This window comes from Pezoporus occidentalis, unplaced genomic scaffold (genome assembly GCF_034315485.1).
Source record: "Pezoporus occidentalis ecotype Australia unplaced genomic scaffold, CSIRO_AGI_Poc_V1 ctg35, whole genome shotgun sequence".
Classification (NCBI taxonomy): Eukaryota; Metazoa; Chordata; class Aves; order Psittaciformes; family Psittacidae; genus Pezoporus; species Pezoporus occidentalis.
The window spans coordinates 7,401,719-7,425,799 of record NW_026915483.1 but is presented as its reverse complement, the minus strand read 5'-3'; the positions used below and the strand labels follow the sequence as shown (position 1 = coordinate 7,425,799).

The following is a 24,081-nucleotide window of genomic DNA, read 5'->3' as shown; positions in this document are numbered from 1 at the left end:
ATTGTGTTTCTGTTGTAAGTTAAGGGTCCTTCTATCACTGATGGAAGTAGGTTATATATCTATACTCTGCTACATGCTCCCTGTTGGTCCTATTCATCAAAAGAAAAAAAAAAAGAGAGAAAAAGAGCTTATGTGAGGCTTAGCCTAGTTTTCCACTCATTGGAGACTGTGCGGCAAAGGTGCAGAGGTTGGGAGCTGATTCTCTAATGTCACCGTCTGCACTTTGCACAGCTGGGTTAAGAGTTCAGCAAAGGAAAGAAACATTGGGAAATACATGCATGAAGAAAGACTTAAATAAATTTGCTTGCTCCTTTGTGAAGAACACCCCCTGTACGTCATCAACCCAGTCCTGGGGCCCAAGTGGCAGAAGTATCTGGATTTGGGTAAGATCAGCAGGGCTTTTATTTACATAAATGATATTTTTCCTTTAAAGGGCATTGGAAGAGGAAGCAGGGACTCTATATGCATACAGGAAGCAACACTCTTAAGCCCGATTTGTCATAATTAGCCCAAATCTTATCAGATGGCCCAGAAAAACAACATTATAACTATGGAGAAACAGGGGCACCACAAGCGGTTTATGCCCTGCTCTCATGAGCTGTGACTTGACAGCTCCATGTGTATTACGGTGCATGGATAAAAACAGGGATGGCTACCATGCCCCAGCCATTCTGGTGGGAGAAGGGAAACCTGGGAAGATGGGCCTTTGGCAGTGGGCAGAAGTGCACATGCAAGCTCCAAAATAATGCTTTATTTGCAGAGTTTCAGGAGCTACAAAACAACTGTTCCTTTAGGAAGAATGAAAAGTTTAGGAAAACCCTCTTAACAGAGAATCTGTACCAAAACAGATTATTTACTGGACCCAGGATTTAGGATGGGTCCTGTTTATCTGGGAAATACTATAATGAGCTTTGTTCGTGTCTCTGGAAACTGAAATAGGAAGGTCAGCCAAAGGAAGCAACTGCAGACCCTCTGCAGCATGGTGTCACTTGCTGATGCCACAGAACTGCTCCTTTGCACCACAATGAAGCCCTGAAGCCCCCTGTCTGGCCTGGATGTGCAGAGGCTTTGAAAGGCTTCAAAGAGGAAAAAAGGAGACAGCAAAAGAGATGTTGGGGTACGTGAGGGAAACCAGGCCATGGTAAGAAAACCAATTCCTGAAGATGTAAGAAAAAGTAAGAAAACTAGATTATTTAAGGCAGATTTACAGGCTTGGGTAAAAGCAAACTCCAGTTCTTGTCTGGAAGTGAATTGTCACCAAACACTGGGGAGGAAGCACACCAACAAAAATGCCAGGAAAAAGTGAATTAACCTGTGGGACGAGCTGAAGATTTGAAGTTAAGGCTCTGAAAAAGTAGAAAGGAATCCTGAGCAAGAAATAGCTGAGCACAGTATTTCAATATTGGGCTGCAAACCAGTCTTGGAGCACAGGCATGCACATCCTGTGGTGGTGGGTGCAGGCAGGCAGGGGTGCTCCCCCCATCTTAGTGGATGCTGAAAACTCACAGCCCCACATATCTACCCCATAGGGTCTTTTGGCAAGTGCTCTCACAGAAATCCAGAACAGGGAGCTAGAAAAACGTGCTGAAGTGGGTTTCTGCCCTTCACAAGCAGACAGACCTTGAACAAAGAAACTTCCCAAAGAGGATGCGCACAGGCAACCAGTGCTGCACACACGCATCATCCCAGCTGCAGCCCAGCTCCTGAAAAAGCCAACCCAAACCCTCTGTCTCCTTAACGGCCAGGAGGTTTAAAACACATCATCTTTTCTCAACACTGAGACATTAGTAATCACTGCGGAAGTGATTCAGTTCGCATGCCGAATGCCTCATTCAGCCGAGCGGCAGTGCACCGCTTCACTGATCAATCAATGCGACTGTTGTTGCGCTTGTTTGTTTAGGCCAGGCGAGGCACATACTCTGGTGGTTCTCTGAAAATGTTTTCATTATTAATTGTTCTTGAAAGAATTACTCCATTGATCATTTAATCTCCAAAAAGAAAATGAATGCACATCAGGGCAATAAGAGAGTAAAACAGTAAAGAATGTGAGCAGCAATTATAATTTGTTTCTTAGCAACTAATAGCAAAAATTACAGGATTTGCTTGGGTGCAAGATATAACAAGAATCATTCCAGCAATGGGAATATTGAAGAAAATCCTTTTTAGTATTATGTTGGGAGTAATTTTCTTTTTCTACCATCGTGGTGAAATTATTTTGGGATGGTAGGTCAAAGCCCCAAAGTATTCTCATTGCAACCACATTATTACTGTATTTTCTGCTACCATTTGCATTGCACAGTGCTAAGTCCTAGCTGCTAATTCATGTGTAACAATTATTTTTGCAGAAACACATCTATAAAACAACTTTCTTTATTAAAGTGTAGGGGAAAGAGTTTTCAGAAACAATAGTGTGATTCCCTGCAGTTAGGAGTATGTTCACGGTACCACAGAAGAGAGTTAAGAGTTTCTATAAATGAATAAGACAATGGAAAATGTACTAAAGGTAAGCCTGAGGCTGCTGTTCTGGTTAGCAGTGGAAAGAAGCCCACCTCCAAACCTGACCTCCAGGCATGGTTTAACCTTCAAATAGAGTGAAACAGTTCAGGCTAAATTCCATACACAAAACCAGCTATTTCACTTGACCGGGGCTGTCTGGAGGAGGAGGAGACCTTTCCCCCTTTCATTTAATCCCACCTGCCTGCAGCCCCAGGCTCCCCAGTGCAGTACAACAATGCTTTGCTGCTGCTCCAGCATCCCCCGAGATCGCCTCCCTTCACACCCATCATCCCCTGTCCTGGTGCCTCATTTCTGTTCTAAAAACTGGTACCTCAGCCCCCTGGACACCTCAATATTGTTTTTTGCCAACTGCAGAAAATACCCATAGCATTAGAATGGACATGATTCGAAGGAAACTCCTTCACAGAAAAATTGCTACTGGTTGGAAAGGCATAGATTTCACAGAAGTGTCTCTGCGTGTAGCAGGAGGAAGGACACCAACCATCATCTCCATGCAGGGGTGTGACAATGTGAAAACTGCTAAAATCCCCTGAAAAACAGACCCCATTTCTCTAAGAGCTCATCTTTCACAGGCATCACTATCACACAGTTTTTATAACAACAGGGGGCAAAACAATGATATGACTGGAAATCTGCACCAATTTGAACTTGATTTTCCTCTTTGGATACTCATTTCACAATCAGCAGCGTGTGACAAACAACGGTACTGATGAGAAAGGCAACAGCTACTGCATGACTACTTGCTTGCTCTGCTGAGGGCTCACTTTGAAGCCAGTATTACTGCAGGTAGCACTGTCTTTGTGTATTTTCAGGTTAAACTGTAAATCGTGCTGAGGAATTTAGGGCCAAATTGAGTCTAGTTATCACAGCAGGGAAAGGATATTTCATCTACCAGTATTGGGGATGGTTCCACAGGAGAAGACAAAGATCATACGCCAGGAAAGCAGAGTAGAGCCTTGGCCCTGTCCTGGGGATGCATTAGCTGCTGCAGGCAGAGGTGGCAATTGAGCAGACACAGTCTGCAGACCCCTGGGGTGGGGGTGAGGGCACAGGGGTGGACAGAGTGACTCAGTGCACTGCTCCTGGAGCCATGCAGGATGTCTGGTTTCAAAGCTTTGATGGTAGAAAACAAACTGTGGCCTCAGCAAGGTAGAACAAATATCAAATGTAGTCCCTTCAAAGTTACATATATCCAGTTAATCTTTCATTCAAGTCACTGGATGGGGCTTTGACCAACCTGGTTTAGGAGGTATCCCCTCCGCTCCTGTGGCAGGGGGTTGGAAGTGGACGGTCTTTAAGGTCCCTTCCAACTCAAAACATTCTGTGATTCTGTGATTAGAGACGCTATTCTACAGGCGCTCACAAATCAACTGAAACGTAAGACAGTAATTGCTATTCTCTTTGCTGGGGCAAGCCATGTCTCACTTATTCCATCACATCAACGTGACCATAAAAGTAAAGTTCTGGACATCACTTAGCAAAGAATTACAAACAGAAGGGAAATCTTTATTTAGCCCTATTTCCCCTGAACCCAATTCCAGAAGTGTTGCTCATTTTGACCAGTTTTGACTATCTGGCCCCTTTCTGTTTGACAAACCTTTGGTTAAACCAGAGCAAATCCAAAGACAAGAGTCACAAATCATGTGGAAGCTGGCACTCTCCACATGCACCCTCACATGGCAATAGCTTGGAGGCTTCTACAAAGGCATTTCTGGTGAAAAGATGCCTGGCTCACCTTCTCAAAACACAATCCTTTGGACTTGTAGCACACTCAGCAGTTTAAGGGGGAGAAACAGGTCTGAAAGCCCTTGGATCATTACCTGCACAGGATATGGAGTGCAAGCATACTCTGGATGATCAGCAGTAGGTGCTAGCAAGTAAGATCAGGACTAGCAAAGGCCACCAAAATAGCTGAAACTAAATCTTAATGCATAGTTCTCCAAATATATACTCCCAAGAAGGGTCTGCAAGAGTTTTGCAGAAGAGGCTAGCGAGCTTCTGTAGGGAAGGGCATCGATGCCACCTTGCAGTGGGGACAGACAAACTCTTGCAGCCTTTCCCAGGACTTCATGTGGTTTTATGTCTGTGGAGGTGTTCAGTACAAGTGCAACTTCCAGCACGTGTGTGCACTAATGTTCCATTCTGTAAATGATCTCATAGTCAGTAGAAATAATTTGGCAAGGACACTCATTAAAACCGCATCCTGCTCACAGCGTACCTCTACACAAGGAGCTGTACTGCTTTCCTACCCATGGCCAACTGCTGCTCAGCACCTCCCAGTCATGCTGAAAAGAAAACGGGGCTGAGCAGGCGGAACAACTTGCAAGTTCATCATTTCCTGAGGGGTATGGTCCAACTCTGGTGCCACTAAAAATCAATACAAGTTTTATCTTCGACTTAAATTGAAGCAGGATCCTGGCCACAGTAAACACCTTTAATGATGTCTGAATGGGTGGGTACGTCTCTAAACTGCCTCATCAGAGCTGCACTCCTTTCCAGGCATAACTTCTTATTGATTTCAGCGTTATTTCCGAACAGAAACTACAGTACAGTGAATAAAATTGTCAAGCTAAGCCCCATCCCCTAAAATAAAAAGCACATAATTTAATCTAGTTCAGCTGTGTTTTCGTATATCATTTCGGAAAAGCCATTATTAGAATCCATACTCAGGAGTTTAAAGCTTTTTTTTTTTATTTTCTGAAAGCCTGTACTGCTTTAAGCACAGGGTTTAGGGTAACATTAATCCATATTCTGTAACTGCGGCACAGCAGATTCCTCACTTTATGAAAATATGTTCAATTTCAGAGACAACTACCATTGGGGAAAAAAAAAAAAGAAACAAAAGAGGCAAGAGAAAGAGAAAAAAAGAATAAATTTGAAATGTGACATATCACAAAGCAAGTATTGGGGGAAAATACTAGCACTTTTAACATAATGAGTTTGTAACCTAAATACATATTTAAAGGATTAAATCGCTGACCTTTTCTGACGTCCACAGAAGGTTAAATAGCTAGATCACAGTTTAATCTTCAGTGAAAATGCTAGAGAAGAATAATACTGCCCTTGAAGAATGAACGACCATATTTTACCGATACCCCAAGGTTCACAATTTAACTCTCAAGAGGAGAGAAAGGTAGCTCCAAACCCCAGACATTAGTCTCAACAGACCCAGCATAACTTTCCTCAGAAATAAATATGAGAGAACACAAAAGTCACACAACACACAACCAGGATGGAAAATATGAAATTGCTTGGATGAAGGGGGAAGCTACGGACAGTTAAGTGGTACCATCCTGAGTCTCTAATCATATGGCTTTCCACAGTTAAATCATAATATGTGACACAGTGGAGCATAAGAGAGCAAGCTGAAGTGCTAGACCTGGGTCAGAGACTTCATGGTCAATCTAGGTGCTACAAGGGTGTAAACTAAAGGGAAATAACTCGATAAAAGGGAAGAATCTGAGAACAAAAAGGTTTAAGAGAGAGCTCCAGTAGCTACAACAAGTCCGCCCCAAACAGAGTTTTAGGTAATTCCATGCAGAACCTACAGAAGGCCATGCAAAAATGATCACATTTGGAATAAAACCACAGAAAGGCATGTAGTTATATTAAGCCATGCTACTGCATCCACGCATCTCAGATGCTAAGGCTGAAAACTACACATTACTAATATGGATGCCCATTTTTATTGGTTCTTAGAGGCAGAGCTTTTGTAATAAGCTTAAACTGCTCTGTGTATTTCATAAATCAGCTAATTCTGGTTGCAATCCCTTTCATTATATAAGAAAAAATGACCTACTGCTTTGTGAAAGCACAGAGCCTACCTTCATAAACGTTATTTCTTTTTATTTAATCTAAATGTTTCTAATCCCATTATGCTGTTTTATCAATCTTAAAAATAAATTTTAGGAATTAAAATAATAAATTTATTCAAGTTCCCCATAATTACTTTAACTGGAAAAGAACAAGCTTTGGCTTTGAATTCAAACTTCTGAACTATGAAACAGTCAAGCCACCTACAAAACTTTAAAGGCTTTGGCCACATATATCATTGATCAAGATAGATAAATTGATCAGAATTTAATAAACACTCTGTATCTGAAGCAAAGACAAAATGTGAAAGGTTTCTTACTCTTTTGCAGAATTCTCTGTGTTTGCAAGCTCTTGATTAATAAGCACCTAAGGCTTTAAACAAGCTAGGACATTGATGCATTTCACTACTCAAGTAGTCTGCGGATGCCGCACTTTCCAGCATCAGGATCCTCCCTCCTAGTCCCACATCCTGAACTTTGAGGCTCGGGACCAGAGTATGAAAAGCTGCGACCTGGGTACCCAGCTTGTTCTTAAATTATTTACTTCAGCAAACAGTACAACTCCAGCCAATGGGGAGTTGAAGTGCTCTGCTCTGAGTAACAACGCTTCCCAGGCTCACTGTGCTAGCTAGCAGAAGGCCGCAATCTGTAAGACAGAGTGCTGTGAGACACATGGTCTCCAGAGAAGCAGACCAGCGCAGTATTTATGAAGCAATCACCTTGTCATACTGAAACCTGAAGTGATGAGACTGGTCTGTAGGAAGCTGTTCATTACCCATCCAGAGCAAAAACACACCTTTAGTCATGGAAAACCACAAGCAGGTCATAAGCAAAAGGATAATATATTGTGAACTACACAGGGAGACAGACGACTTGACTTTACTCACAGTAGTATTTCCCATTACTCATCTCTCTATATTGTATGAACCTGTTTATTGGCATTTTTACCTTTTCATTTTTGTAGCTGGAGCACATCAGCTTCGCTCACCAGTCAGTCAAAAGCATCTTTCATTAAACTCTACTGAAAGCCCAGCTCACCATTACTGATAGCTTCACGTCTGGGAACAGACTGCCGTGAACTCCTGCACGTACACGTAAGGATGTTTCATAGCAGGTCCTGCTGTAATTACTAAGCTGCTATGTACAGTCCTCCCAGGGCAATGGCACAGAGAAATCACACAGATGATGGATGAATAAACCCATGTATCTATTCTCTGCCTTCACAACTACATGAGAAAAAAGATGACTCGTGGTCCTGTGCTATCATCTGCCCACTCTTAGTGACTTTATCTTCTAACTTGAAATGGCTTTACATAATTTCATATAATGCTAATTCATATAATGCTAATCAAGACCTGTGTCTTTTGTTATCCTTAGCTTTTGACAAGAAGCTGCAACTCTGATTTAACCCAAAATATGTATAAAGCAGGCTGTTTTCCCTTTTACACACAGATTTACAAAATATCACCCATACCTGAAAGTACTTGTACCCAAGTAGCGAAATGTAGAACTTGTGGAAACTGTTATTGTGAATTTATTCCTTACAAAGAGTATGATCCTTCAAATATTTTTAAGATTTAATTCTCCAATGAAAGAAAAATCAATAGTGAAATCCCATTTGCCACATATTTTCCAAGGTGGCCTCTTTTTCAAGAAATAAAAGATTTCACCTTGCATGCCACTTATAATTTTATCTAAATCATCATAAACCAAGGCAGCTATTTCTCATTCACATTTCCTGTCTAAATCCAGATGTTTCCTCTAAGCCATGAACAGCTCAGAGAATACATATTAATGCATTTAAAAGGGTTAGGAAAGGAGTTATTGCTCTCTCCATGTTTCCAGCACACTGCAGAAACAGAGGCCGCGTTCTTACTTACAAGCAAACTGAAGCTTTGCTTCTCTGCTGACGATTGTTCCAAACGGGTTTGTTGCTACACACTGGTATGTTCCAGTATCTTGGGTTTTATTGGGATTATTGATCAACAGGTTGCCTTCCACCACACTGTAGCGGTAATCCATACCAGTGTCAATACTGGTTCCATTTAACTTCCACCTACAGCACAAAACGCCAAAGTCATATTCTGCTAACATTAACGGATACTCTTTGGTATTTGAAAATACAACATGAAGTAAATATAGATTTAAAACATCTTTGACTACTTATTAAATACAAAAAATAAGGCATGAAAAAGCAAATATCCTGCACAGTATTCAAATAATCCAGTATTTAACTGAAAGAGCAATATCCTTGACACATATTTCAGCCTCTGAGATGATTAATGTTTTTGCAGTTGCTAGTGCTGCTGCTCCTTGGAATTAATCATTTTGCAAGGGGAAGTCCTAGGAACAGAATCTTTAAACCATTCGTGTCCACTGAGTTGTTTTTTTAACTCTACCAACTTGCTGGCTGTTTGCTTTTGAATTTCAGAGAATTCACTCAACAGTAGATGCTGTCACAAACTGGGGCACTGACGAATTCCAGCACCATGTTGCCCCTATTACAACGACCCTCATCCCTACCAGCCCTCCACAGAGCATACAAGGGCACCACAGCTGCAGAGCAGCTCTCTTTCTCAGAATGTACAGAGGAACAACTGGAGCATGCTTGTACCTGTGAATCAACAGAGTTTATTGCATTAAATAGTAGGTTGTGTCAGAAGACAGTATGTTGGCTGAGGTCTAATGACTCTAATCTGTTTCAATTGGCATTTACTTTGGTGGAAAAAAAAGAAAAAGAGAAATGTGCAGAAGGAAAAAAACCCCAGCAGCCAAAATGATTTACAGCAGCAGCACCACAGTAGCAGTATAGCATCTTTTTTCTAAGGATTCCAACACAGTTACTAAGGCTGAAAGCAATTACGAGCTTTGTCCATGTTTATGGAGAAGGATGGTTAAGCTGGGAGCCAAGACTATTTATAATCCCTTCATAACTTTTTTGAACTCCTATTCAAAATTTGCAATTGCTCTGCAATATGCAGTGATTTCCTGATGCCTTTTCTTTTTGTTATCAGCACTGTCGTAGGCTCCAGGGGCATCACCGAGTTATAGTGCATGATACACACAGGAGAATGATTCTCGGGCGTTACTGCTGTAAGCATGGAGATCCTGCCAAATAATAGTTAAACATTCAACAAACCCAATGGTTGGCCTGGGATTTCCTTTTACTTCGCAGCTCAGCTTCACTTTCTTTTCCTCTGAATCCAAGGGGAAGATCATGCTGTTGGGCTCCTGAAGGAAAACTGGCCCATGCAGTGTATTGTCATCTGCATTGAACAGAGGAAAAATGTGTCATATACTGAATGGAATCTTCATGTACCTAGTTTTAAAATACAAAACAGAGGCCATGTATCATTCACCCCAGAAAAGATGTGATAACAACACTTTATTTTATAACAGCCATATTATTTTTTTTTCCCCAAAAAGCCACAGAACATCATGTGGAGCCAACATTCTCAAATATGTCTGTGCACTAAATAGAGCACAGACCAAAATGTTACCTAGAGTTCAAATGAATGGAATGAATAGCATGATTCTATTGCCATAGCAAAGCTCACTTCAAATCAGAATGCTTATTTTCACCTTTAAGAATTGAAATCTTTTCACTGTAAACTAAGGAACTCCACATTATTAAATACAGCTATGCAGTAACATGAGCCAGAGTTTCCCCAGCATTTACAGCCCCCAGCAATTCCCTCCATTACAACTGGTGCTGGCACTCTGGACTGAAACCGTGTAACTGAGCATGAGCCCCTCAAAGGGGACCCATGGCCGTGTAAACCCTGTTCCACTTTCTTCCCTTTCCCAACTGTGATGCCACAGGGATGTCGCAGGTACCAGGCCCTGCGTCTTGCCATGATCTCCATGAATGAAGGTCCCGAGTGCCCGGTACGAACTGCACCAACAGGCACATTACACACTTGTGCACTTCAGGCCATTAAAAACTCACACTAAATATAGGTAGAAGAGTGAAAACGTTTTGGTGAAACAACCTGACATGACCTTCAAAGAGTTCAGTAGTCATTTAACAGCAATCTAGAACTGCGGACTACTTATAGGAGCTGTCCTTGTATGGCCTTATGTTTTTTACTTTACAAATACATTTTAATATTTTGTGTTATTAATTCCTTCATATCTTCTTTTCTTTCACATCAAACATTTGCAATTGTTATCTGATCAATTTATCCTTTTTCTTATCCTTTTTCAAACCTTATCAGGAACGGTCCCAAGGTACAGATTTTCTGCGGTTAGAGTACAAGACTTCATGAAATAAACCAATATTCCTCAAACCACCCACAAAAAAGCTACAATGTAAATTCACTGCTCTCCATCCTGTCTCTATTACACTTTCATTTTCACAGTAACTGCTCAGAACATAAAGGGAACCAAGTTTTCTTCCCTGAAAAAAATCAGCTATCTTGCTTTCACTGAGACTTTTCTGCTCATTGGTGTCAATGTCTAGCTGCCTTCCCTAGGTACAATGCATGGAAGAATGCAGTGAAACTGCTGCCAGTCAGAAAGGCTTCCAGGTGAATGAAAGGAGTTTTGTTTTAGCATTTTTTGAACTCTTTCTGATCATGTTCTGTCCTATCATCTTTACAGCATACTTCTGTCCTTGCAGAGTACCAGCTGGCAAAGGGCAATCTTGCAGGCCATCATGGTGCTGTTGCTGGTACCACAGTTCCCTTGCTGCCCAGAGCAGACACTCACACGGGTAGAAGCACAGATGGCACGCTGGCCAGGGCAGCCATGCTGCTGTCTAATTGGCTGCCAGGAGTCCAACTTGAGGGATATGCAGGAAATTTGTGGGTACAGGAGGCCAGAGAAGAATGAATATATAAAATACAAAGATAATGGGATGTACACAAAAACAACAAAGAAAAAGGATTGAGCAGAAGACAATGCATCTTTCTGATGGAAGGAGGGTGAGAATGCGAATAGCCCTCATATCTTCTGACACTGGCAAAACAGCTGGATTTATTATGGAAAAGAACAATAGCTCTGTACTCTTGGGAGAAAATTCTGTGGTCTCCACAGAAGGATTTCAGAGAGGCTTCGTCAGAAGATTATAACGGAGCAACCTCTCCCTCATGGCTCCTCCCTGAGGCATTGCCACAAAAGAGAATGCACTAAGCATATGGTCATATCAGTTGTATTTATCTTTATTTTTAATTATATGTTAACAATATCTGGCTGAGCCTCATCTATTCAAGACACATTTCACATATTCTCTAGCTTTAAAATTATACCTGTGTGCAACTTACTGTTGCTAGCAGAAAAAGATAATAATAACCATAAAGCATACAGGGCTAGATTATGATATCCTGAGTCGTTTCCAAGACCCGGGCTGCTTCACTTAGTCTCATTCACTGTTAGAAAGAATATTATAATCTGGCCCATAAAGATTATAGCTCTGATTGCTATATCAATGAGTTTGAAAACAAGAGAATTAAAGTACATTTTAATTTATCCACTCTTCTAACTGTAAAATATAGAAGCTGGCCTGGTGCTCAGGTCCTGGCTGTGAGCTGCTTCAACTCCCATAGGCAAGGATCTTGACTGTGCTGGGTTAGGCACACGCTGACCATCCTGGATCATTCAGTCAATGAGCCATGCTGACTCAGGTATGTGTGATATCAGCTGCATCATCTGCCTCACACCCCACAAAGGACTCAACTCACACTACAGTGTCATTTGCTGTTATTTCAATTATAGTGTGTCAATTTATATCACATCACACTAGAGATCAGATTCTTGGTCTTCCTCCCATCATAAGAAAATACACCTTGCATTAAGAAGTAGATAGCTCACCTAACTGAGTCAGGAAACACATGCACAAACAAATCTAAGGGTCCAAATATGTCCCCATATGTCCAGGGCATCACTTAGCTGCAGGATCAGGGCCCAGACTGTCATGGTGTAGTGTCTCTGGTTGAGACATTGGTCTTAAAGGTGTAATGAAACTGGTCCATGTGATGCAATGCAGTGTTTGAAAGAAAGTTACATTTGCAAGAAACATTATAATCTGCCTAATTAGTGAGCAAGGTAGAATTTAGAAAACACATCAGACAAAAGGCAGAGAACTACAGAGGCAGAAATAGTCAAAAATGGGTGAAAAGCCTAAATACTTAATTTGCCTAAGCTGAACTAGAAGCTCACAAAAGATCAAATGAAACCACCCTCTACATATTACATCTGCTGTTGACACTGTTTAACATTCAGCTTTTATATGGAGAAAAAATGCTTTCCCTTCCTGTTAGCCAGCAAGAAGAGAAGCCCTGGTTCAACTATGACTTGGTTTTCCAGACAAAGGTACTGGGTAAGGAAGGGAGAAGCTCTGAAAACAGCTGCCAGCATATGAGGGGAACAGAAGAGGAAGAAAAACCTTGAAACATTGGGTAGATGGAATTAGTTTGGGTGCCTTTCTCTTTTCTTTTATTGCTGCCTGTGTATAACCAAGATAAGCAAGTCCAAACTATTTAATCTTCAGCCTGTAGAGTCCTTTTGCTACAGTCTAATACGTGACTGAAATCACTGCAGCCCAGATCCTAACAGAGTATATGAGGAGAGCTGAGTCACAGTAGCTCACACAAGGGGATGATCTGGTTCAAGGAACACTAAATAAGTCACTAATAAATAAAACAAACTGCTGCCTAGATTCTTACAGACAGAAAACTGAAAGCACCTGTCCCATCAACAGTCCAATTTGACTAACTTATGTTACTGTGTAGAAAAGAATCTCAGATGTATAGGGTCTTCACAGGGAAACGCCTTTGCACTATTGCAGTACCTGGTTTTGTGGCAGCAAAGTTTTGCTATCCAGAGAACTTAAAAATGTGAACTTTGAAATTATTTTTTTTTGTTATTGTATTAATAAAAGTGGTAACTTCATTTCTATTGCAATCAGGCTCAGGGACTCTCAATCACAGTGTGACATAACGCGTTTTTAGCTTGTAACTAAGGAACACTACTAGCCTCCAGATCCACAGAAGCCCACCATGCTAGAAGGAGGCTATTTCCTGAGCTTAGCAGGCTTTTCCTTTGCCCTTCTTTTCAGGTTGCGCTTACTAGGCTCTTTTTTTGTCATTTCATTGAGCAGTGCATATATGCATATACACATGAAAACTGCTCAGTTATTTTAGCTCGCTTGGCCCTTTATGATATTCAGCAGCTGCTGCATAACCTGTGCTACTCCTTACACATTTGTTACTGTCCTGGGAAAATACAATAAGTAATCTTCCCGGACAAGCTAACTGTTGAGACACTCTCCCAGTGACAGATTTTATTTTTCTGAGTTACGTTTCTTTTGCTGGAGCCTGAAATGAGTTAACCCAGAATGAACACTGAGCTGCCCTCAGCTTAAGACAAGTTGCAAACAAGATTGGTTACCAAAAAGCATTTTTTTTTTTCCTCCCTGTCAGATGAAACAAATGTACTACTGTTCTGCTTCTGCCTCCTTTGAGGGAAGTGTATTTCTTTCAGCAAGATGCAGGATATAGGAAATTTCAGTAGACTTCATGATAAAATAAGACATTTTTAAATACAGTACAAGATGTATGCCCATATGCTATTGGACAGAATATGATAGATAATTTAGAAGAACATTCTGCTAACCTAGCTTCTGCTGAAATATATTTCCCCCCCAAGTGATTCACAAAATACATTAAAAAAAGGCCAGATTAATTTAAATACATTCCAAATGAAGGGTATATTTTCTGTGCCCCTCCACTACCCTAAACCTGAGTGCCAGTACATCCAGTAAGATGCTAAGTGCTTATCTTTCTGTGCTTTTGAGAACTGAAATGTGAATGCCAGCTGAGGTTAATTCACATGAACAGGTGAAACCATTCCTATTCTCTCCAAACATTAAGCCTGGTGACAGATATCGTTACCTAAATAGAACTGCTTTAATTCTCATTGAAAGTTATGGCCAATTTGAGAGAAGGTTTAATTGAATATTCCACACTGTAGGGAAAGATAATAACTAAACTGAAGAGAGAATTCTCGGAGTATATCCCGTATAAATGCTAAAAATCCTTTCCCTGTTTGCTGCTGAGGGAATTGGTTTCTGCTATGTACGCTTCCTACAGTGCTACAGTCGGTATTTCTTCAAGACATAACTGCACCTTGGGAAGAGCAACTCTTCAGGAAACTGAGAAGTGAAATGGATAGGACAGCTCAAGGGCATCGGTGATTAACACAACAGCCTGCTCTTCAAGGTTAGTCAGCTGTGTCACATCCTTCTGAGCAGGAAAAGACTAAATTGGATGGCTTGCTCTTTATTCTTTGCCTATCACTTCTGTTAACATCAACTGCACAATGGTGCTCACAGCTTTGAAATTACAAGAAAGAAATTTTTACACCAGGAAGCTCCACTCTTAATAATTCTGTAGACTTCTCAATGAACAAGACCTCCTAAAGGTGTTTCCCATTGAAAAGAAACAAAAAATGTATTTAAAAAAAAAGGAGATCAAAAAAGTCATGTATGAAGTGTTATTTTTAAGGGAAGGGCCTCATAGCTCTGCATCTCTGGAGATGATCACCAGCCTGCCTCCACCATTGGGCTGCTAACAGTTCCTGCCTACCACTGCACCACGGCTGGCCCACATCTTTAAGAAAGAAAAATATTCAAGAATAATAAAGAGAATGGAACAACAACAATCAGATACTTTCAGCAAAGCTGAAGCAAATGATAAGACTTTCCCCCCTCCTTCTCATCATCACCCCATCACTGCATAAGATGCACTTTCTGCAGTCCCACGGTAATACTCTGAGCCATGGGAGCAAAAAAACCACCCAGCGATCCTGTTTAGAATCATAGAATAGTTAGGGTTGGAAAGGACCTTAAGATCATCTAGTTCCAACCCCCCTGGTGTGGGCAGGGACATCTTACGCTAAATCATATCACCCAAGGCTCGTCCAACCTGGTCTTGAACACTGCCAGGGATGGAGCATTCACAACCTTCCCTGCAGGCTTGCTTATGAGGCAAGAAGCTGGATGAGTAAGAGAGCCACCACCTCTCTCCTGACTGCTTGCAGCACCAGGGTGCAGGATTGGGCTTGCTTTGGAGCACCCTACAGGTCTCCAACAGGGACCACAAGCCAGTTCCTCCCACTGTCAGCTCTTTTCTGACATGATCTTATTTCCCAGATCGCTGCTGTACCAAGTACAAGCGCACTCAAAGTGGGAATCCATGCTTGACAGGTGGCATCTGAGAGGCAGGTATCTGATGGCTGAGTTCAAAAGGAGTGTCAGACACTCCTCAGAGACTGTAATGCAATCATGAGCATCCAGAACACAGGAAGAAATAAATCTTCACTGTTATAAATGCTGGCATGGGAGCGCTCCAGAATTTGAAATGGAAACGTAATGATCTGACAACACTATTTATGGGTGACCCAAGTATCTGGAGCAGTTTGAATTAAAGGCAGGGTCAAACACATTCACCTCAATGCAAGCGTGCTCTGACCTCTGAGGGAAGCCCGGGGTCCAGCAGCTCAGGAGAGGTCAGGAGCCAGCCCACCAGCCACCTCTGCCCGGGGTCCTGCTGCAAATGTGCAAATGCCAACCGCAGGTCAGGCTCCAGCTCGGGGAGCTCAGCTGTGAAACCTCTCATCCAGCCTGCCTGCCTGCACCACAGCAGTACTGTAATTTCACCTACTTAAATGCCACATGATTAATTATAGGAGATGCCAGCAAGTTAGCACTTTTCAAATAAAGTCTTGCTACCTGATCCACACACATGCAAAAGCAGCAAGTTTTCCCTGTGCCTCATTTACTAAGTCTAGACAGCCAGGAGGAGGCAGTTCCCAATGCAGCGTAATGAGTGACTTGTCCTACAACAAAAACCTTATTTAATAGGACGTTATTTGTGTTCTCTTAGTAAGTCAACAGCATGATTATCACCACAGATGTTCTCTTCAGTGTATGATAAAAGCACATTTCTCCATTACTGCAGAAAATCACAAGTTTCTTCTCCAAGTGCCTTCTTCCTGAGTCATCACAGCCAACACCAGGAAGATAAACAGATAAACTTGCATTGCTCCATTAAGGATGATACAGCCCACAGTAGAGCTATGAATAATTATGAGACAGTAACAACAGTAATAATAACAGTAATGCAATAGAACAGCACTGGGGCATCTGCAGGTCTTCTGCCAAAAGATCAGATACAAAAGGTAACACAGAACTGGCCTCCTATTTATTAATGATCAGGTTATTTGTTGACCTCCAGTGCTGAAATAGTAAAAATGACCAAAGAGATATTTTTGAAAGATACTTTTAAATACTTAAGTAATAATCAAGCTTGTTCTGATGTCTTATAAGTTAAGCTCTAGCCCTGAGGAAATAATTCAGCAGAGTTATATATACAACCCCAGAAACACACGATTATGACAGGAAATTAAAATTCTGCCCTTACCTAGCACAATACATCTACTGCTTCCATTGAGCAGTAATAAATAAATAAACAAGGGCACATTTTTCTTCTTGAAGTAACAAAGACACACATTCCGCTTTTGAGATGAAAAATACCACAGTTTCACTGGCTTCTCAAAAGCTGCTGCATAACACATCTATTTTGAATGTGTTCAAACCTGTTCTGTCCCTAGGAATAAGAACTCTAAACCTGAATTATCTAAAAACCTACATTAAACTGCTTGCTCCTCTACACTTAACTATGGGATGCAGACAGCTCAAATTATCTTTGTTGTTGTTGTGCACATGCAGCTCTCATGGATTTGAGCTGTGACCAGAAATCCACCTGCCAGAATGCCTTTAGCACGTTCCTGAACTGACCCCTGGTCAAAACACGACTTGCCTCTTCAGTTGGATAAATTTTCCTCAGTTTTCTTTTTCATTCTCCCCTATGACCATTGTTATAACAATGTATTGTGTCAGTACTTAATTTGTCAAATCTACTGGTTACAAGAGAAAAAATAGTCATACTCTCACATTAGCTCATGTTCTTCTTGTTTCATGAGTGTACATGGAGACAAAATGAACACATTCATAGCGACCAAACACTGGGGCTATTACTTCCTCTGTGAATGGAAGTGAAATGACAGGTATGATGGACATCACCTGCATGGGCTGTGCTCATTTACATGCAGCTCCCTGCTATGTACTTCAGCTGCAGCTGAACATCGTGAAAATGACACTTACTTGCCACTGCAAATATCATTTTGCCAATCTGCTTTTAAATACTGTATATTTAAGAATTGAGTTCAGAACATCTCCAATGACTGGATTACATGGAGCCTTAGATGAAATACTTGTGTTTAATCTGTTTAATTGTTTACATGTTTTTTAATTCTTTCAACTCAATACATGACACTTTCAACTGAGGAGGTCAGTCAGTGACAAAGAAATTGGTTCTTAAGGGAGACACAATTGCAGATCATGGTGTACTCCATTCACGGCACTAATTTTAACCACTGAAGAGCAGCTTTGAGACACCTTGCCTCAATCCATTATCCTCATCCATCACCACGCATGCAGGTGATGGCCACAGTGGGGGTAGCAGCCACATCCCATGCCTGATGAATTATGGCCTCAGATTTCCATAGCCCTGTGCCACCAGCAGTGGTGGCTTCCAGAGCTGTTTGTAACCCCTCAGGAAAGCACAGGCAAAGCCTAAACATGAGGACTGCTGCCACGATCTATGAATTCTGGCTGCATCTGTATCTTGTAGCTAGAAATTGATACTGGGCTGTTTTTTTTTTTCCATCCCTGTTGAAAACAAGTGCTGGATGCAATAGGCAAAGACTACAATTCAGGTTGAGAATGGCTTTTGCCTAGTAAGAGATCTGAATCTGTTAAATTCTTTCAGAAAGCTGTTGCTAGCATCCTAGACTACTAAAAGTCTTTATATTCACATCTGATCATAGAATCATAGAATAGTTAGGGTTGGAAAGGACCTTAAGATCATCTAGTTCTAACCCCCCTGCCACGGGCAGGGACACCTCACACTAAACCATGGCACCCAAGGCTTCATGCAACCTGGCCTTGAACACTGCCAGGGATGGAGCATTCACAACTTCCCTGGGCACCCATTCCAGTGCCTCACCACCCTTAACAGTAAAGAACTTCCTCCTTATATCCAATCTAAAATCAGTTTGACATTACCTCCACTTCTGACCGAGCCCCAGTACAGCACATTACTGTGCACACAAAGTGCCCTTTAACCCTTCAATCTCCTCCCAAAGTCTGCACTTTTATAGAGCTATTTGTGGATAAAGTATTGTAAATACCTTAAGGTTCGTACTAATTACCTATTGATTTAACGTGTTGATATAATAGTTGTCTTCCAAGAGCACATACTATTGTAAGATATTTTCAGTTGTCTTGAATATGACAGGGACTATGAAGTGAATATTTAAAAAGAAGGCAGAATTAGTAGGTGTTTGTGCATATTTTAAAGCTACATATTTCCTTTCTGAAATACCTCCCTGAATTTCAATTGATTTTAATCTTTCATGTAATAACAAAAGTGTGTAAAAGCCAGGCTAACAAATGCTATTCTCCCAACCCCACCAGTGGATAGTAAAAAGCTATAAAACAGTCATACTGAAAAAGCCTTTTTCCTTTAAAATCCTGGAGCCTTAGAAAAGAGAAGTCCCTGGGGCAACAGCCTATAATCTCTGTATCATCTGTTGCTTGAAAAACAAAGACAACTCTGGCAGTGTGTACAGGCTCTCAATTGATGGAAGAGCCCAGCCTCACAGAATTCTCCAAGGTGAAAGGAACTGTCTCCTGGTGCATCGCTTCAAGGTGAAGCCTGTTTTTTGTTTTCAGGTTTAAACACATTAGTGACTGTCCGAAGTAAAACTGATTCCTGCCAACATTTTCTCCAGCTATTTACAGAGAGGTTTAGGCAATGGATTCCCTTCTGAAACATTTGTGAATACACAGATTGAATTACCAGCAACTTGTGAGCAGTGCAATAATGCTCCTGGGTAGCAGCGAGCAAGGCACCATCAGATTGGCACACTTAGAGCAAAAGATCAGTAACATCATTTGCACTGTGCCACTGGTTAGAAAATGCAGGTATGGTGGTTCAGTTTGTCAACAGAGCACTGCAAATATTGTTCATTCTGGGTCATGAGCACACACTTTGCAATTATTACAAGAAAATATAATGCTGTATACAAGAGAGGAGATCAGGGATGACTTTGACACTTGGCTGCACAGTATTAAGAGCAGTGCTGAGAACTGCTGTAATAAGCCTTTGCTTATGCCCAGAGTACATAGTGCTGCTGAGTAATTATAGGAATATCAGAAATGCTTTCCTAGCAGACCAGCATTCAGCTAGCATGCTTGACTTACTACCAACCAACAGGCACAAAATATGAGCAAAGCAGAGAGTAAAGCAGCTGTTTCTTAGCTCAATACAAAACATGCATATTTCTCCTTGTCTGCTTGGTTTTGGCAATACTTGAACATTTGCTTATCCCTGGGGCAAGAATAAAACACGACAAAGGAATGAAGTTTCATCATCTCCACCTGTTGGAGTTGTGTCTTCTCCCATGTTAGTCAACGGAAGGTGCTAGTCAGATGCAGTTAAGATGTGCAGCTTTTGTTTAACTGACAACCATTTAGCAGAGGTGAGTATATAAAAGCAGAGACTGTGGAATTAACACAGCAGTGGAATGAAATTGTAAATACATTGCTGCGATTTGCAATTTCTCTATCTGATTTTCCATATAACAAAAGAGTAAGAAAAGAGCACATGGGAGATGAGTACAGTTTCTCCCAAGATACAGCAGTCACGGCTATGAAGGACAGTACTTGCTCATTTTCAAGCCCTGGGAAGGATGCAGGACCACCACACCTGTACTTCAGCTGTGGAGCCTTTCAGAGCCCCTCCCAAACTCCTCTTCTTGAGATATGTAGCTCCCTACAGCATGTGTCAGTTACAAATTCAACATGATGTTTCACACATGGCCCCATGAGCAAATACTTCAGTAACATATTCAGAATAAGGTAAGCATGGGGTTTGCGTCCTTCCTATCTGACTACTGGCACAGGCACCTTTTAAGCCTCTGCCTCATTACAAGTATTGTATCACATTTTTGCTACTATTTCTAGCAAGTCCAGCTCTCGCCTTAAGAAAAACAGGACAATACCTCAATATAACCATTTCCAGTATTACTGAAAGAATGGTGAGACAAGGAAGACTCCTGTTTATAATGTAATGTATTTATATTTTTGGTGCAAAATTTGGCATCAGCTTGTAATGGTCTCCAGCTGCCTTGAATGCAAGACTGATGACATCCTGGGTATCTGGGGTTTAAACATAACCAACTTATTTAGGAAAAGAGAATAACCCCTGTTCACAGTTACACAAAGAAGTCAATCAAAGCCCTTCTTGCAGTCTTTGCTGTACTGCACGTTCTCTTGAGACGTGCCAGGCATCACACTGCACAGTGTCATGATGCTGGGCAGGCTGCTGGCTGTGAACAGGAAAACCTCACTAGGTTTTCCCATTGCTGCTAGAGCAAGAAAGCGTTTAATTCTGTAAACAGGATCCAATGCTATAATCTCCAGGTGGGTATGTTATATAAACGGATTTAAGGAATTTGAAGTCTGCTGTTGGGAGACCAGGCTGGTACCTCAGCTGACGTAAATCTCTGTAACTTCATCAGTTAGTGGAATTGCATCAATTCAGTGCATATTTGAGGTGGTAGCCTTCAATTTCTTTTACTTTTCAATGTTTCTGTAACCCTCAGCAGAACAGGAACAAAAAGCACTCCTGCTCCGGTGGAGGATTCCCTGCACGGAGAAGCCACGCCATGGGCTCAGGGGAGCTGCTGCAGCTCCGGTTGCTCAGGCACACCAACCACAAGCAACCATGTCCGCTCTGCACAGCCATGGTTAGTACAGGGACCTGCAGTGCCCCCAGAGACTCTGCAGCCCTTCTTCTCAAAGTCACTATTTACCCCCATTTATTCTGCAGGGTCACCCCCTTTAAGAGAGTGGCATGCAAACACGAGATCCCACACAAAGCCAGCATTAAAGTTAATGTCACTGAATGTCAAATTGAGGTTGGCTTAAATAAAGTTCCTGGAATTCAATCAGAACTCATCATCAAAAGAGCAACCAGGAGCACAATCTGTACAATCTGCCCATGGATAGCATGTATTCCTTTAATTTTTTAAAAATGTTATGAACTTTTAAGTAGCAGGGAAAAGGTATCAGTAACAGCTGTCAAAACCCTGACTTTTATGACTTCTTACACTGCAATTTATCACTCTCAAAAAGTGCTCAGATTGATGGCATTTATGAGTAGAGTCTTTCTTCTATGTCACATAACACTACCAGGTTAAGCTTTCAAACATTCCTCACTCATGTTCAAAGAGCAGCATGGTGGGGCTGCCCCAGAGACAGAGTTCATCTCTAATGGCCCATTTAAACCTCCGCCACCCAGGGTGGCTTTGGGAAGAAAAGCTCCTTTTTAAGGTGTTTCTTATAAAAGGAGAAAACCAACCCTGGAAACAGTCCTTAATGCAATATAAGGATATCAAAGAGCAGCAACTACCAAACAGTATAGCCTATCCCAAAGGTAAAGTTTCAGTTTTCTTTGCTTATGGAGACTTCTGGGTCTTCACCAGGAGGATGCTGATACTTCAAACACAAATATTATACAAAATGAAGTGACTTGTGAACAGGCACTTCAGATTAGACTTTGTCCTGATGCAAACAGCATTTTCTATGAACAATTTGCAAACCAGTGCCATTGTGATAGATACAACAGTCTACCACAGCTTCCAAGACCTTCCCACTATCATGGGGACCAAGGAGAAGCCAAGTGAGCAAGCTGACCAACGCACGGCAGTTTACAGGAGCCTGTCCTCTCTGTGTGCCTACACTGAGAACTGCCTGCATCATGTCACCTAGAGGGACTGAGGATAAACACAAAATAATTGCATCTCCAGGGATGAAATACAGCTAGTTGGTCCCCTGAGGAGGCTCTTGTTTTGCTGTTAGGCAAAGGACATAAGGAAAAGCTCTGAAGAAGTGCACTGTAATAGAATGACTAGGGATAAAAAACAAATTCAGTATCAATGTGCAGAGCAACTCAACAGTCAAATGGAAGGGAGATCATGTGTATTTCTTCAAGAGAAAGTCACCTGACTGCGGCCTATTACTTTCTAATTTAAAAATACATTGATTTTATTGTTTAACAAGAAATTATATTTTACTCTGTTGATGCGATCCAGTGAAATAAATCAGCCACTACATAATGTCCTCTTATGCCAAACCAGTAAATTGCTGAGGGCTTTATAAAAGTCCTAGATTAGAACTCCGGTGCAAACTAATAAATGCTATTCTTTGCTGTGTTTTACAAAAAATAGCCCCAAATATCAGGACAATGCCACAAATCAGAGCTGACCTGCATTACTCATCTGAATGCTGTGACCGTCTGCAGCACTTTGGCAACTGGGAGATAAGAAGCTCCAGGATAACAGGTAGTTTTCTTCTTTTGGTATATTACAAGTCAGAAGTTAAAAGCAAGAAAAGTAACTAAAATAATGTAATTTCATTCTAGTGAAAAGAAGGCGTAATGGATAATCAGAATAATGTGCACTGCTCCAGCAATTTTTTCCATGACAATTAATAAAAAATAATGGCTTTCTCTGTTTTGAAAATTTAGGATTATACTGGATTGAGAATGCACTACAAAGAACCTCCTGCTTGCTTTATTAGATGCCTCAAAGACAATTTCTGTAAGCTGCCTTTTATCTGGAACAAAGAGCTTTGGTTTAAACTTCTTGAAGAACACCACCACCACCCTCCATAACAAAGAATGTGTAGACCAAGTAATTAAACAGAGAATAATTCTTTACAGATCACTCTGATAGCATTCTGCCATCTCATCAGTGCATTGTTCTGTGAGCAGCTGGAAATCAGTGCCATGGAGTAAATTTCTCTTGACCTATTTGCTGCTCAAACCATTGTACCTAAGAGTGCTTCACATGAGAAGTGCCGCTGCTCTCAGCATTGTGGCTGCTGGGGAAGTTTGTCAGAGCACTAAATAAGCAGTGAAAAAATAACTGAAAGACATGACAAAAAACGCCTTTATAGAACCACTGCCTTTTTAAATATGCACAAGATGGAAATGATAATACATAATTAATACATGTACAACTGTATAACAAAAATAGTGTTACGCTATCTGCTAATGCACATCAGCGGCAGTGTTACAGTGCAGTAGTATAGTATCGAAGGAAGTGCCTAAATAGGTGGATAAACAGAACAGTTTTTTTCTCATGGGTTTTAAGTGGTTTCATAGTACCAGCACATTTGTTACCCTCAGACCTTAAATATACACATCATTCATTCTTCAATCATAATCTGTCTCATATAGCAAGATGATCTTTGTCAATGTTGGAAATGCAAAACATCACTCAAACCTGGTCTTGTTTCTTCTGCACCAACATAAAATACATCCCTTCATGCTATGTTGTTATGCAGTGTAGCTGTTTACAAAACTGGATATTCCACCACCCAAATTGCTTACAAAGCGAGCCTACATGTATTCAACACCCACTGCCCTGTAGGCAACAGTACCCAGGGGAGCTTCAAGCCCTGTCCCTGTCCAAGATACCTGGAGCTGGTAAAGCCTTTGCCTCAGAACTGGTCTCAAGTTCTCCACTTTTTTCCATCTCTATCATCCATTAGAAAAATAGGGATTTCAATTGCAAACAACTTGTTTACTGAAGGTTGTGTGACTTGAATTAAGCTTTGCAA

At 41.3% G+C, this 24,081-nt stretch overlaps 1 protein-coding gene and 1 long non-coding RNA gene across 4 annotated transcripts in view; one reads left to right on the top strand and one right to left on the bottom strand.

Annotated features, from left to right (window-relative positions):
• The window catches only part of LOC134169626 (contactin-4), a 341,881-nt gene that overhangs the window by 121,833 nt on the left and 195,967 nt on the right, over positions 1-24,081 (bottom strand). For all 3 annotated transcript variants that reach the window (XM_062630366.1, XM_062630364.1, XM_062630365.1), the window contains 2 exons: positions 9,469-9,595; positions 8,210-8,385 (listed from right to left, as the gene is read on the bottom strand). In XM_062630366.1, coding sequence (XP_062486350.1) covers positions 8,210-8,385; positions 9,469-9,595 — 303 coding nt within the window. The remainder of the gene's footprint in view (positions 1-8,209; positions 8,386-9,468; positions 9,596-24,081) is intronic.
• Positions 19,769-23,746, top strand: LOC134169661 (uncharacterized). The gene is made up of 3 exons (XR_009966982.1): positions 19,769-19,934; positions 20,705-20,881; positions 23,038-23,746. It is a non-coding gene; the product is annotated as an uncharacterized LOC134169661 (long non-coding RNA).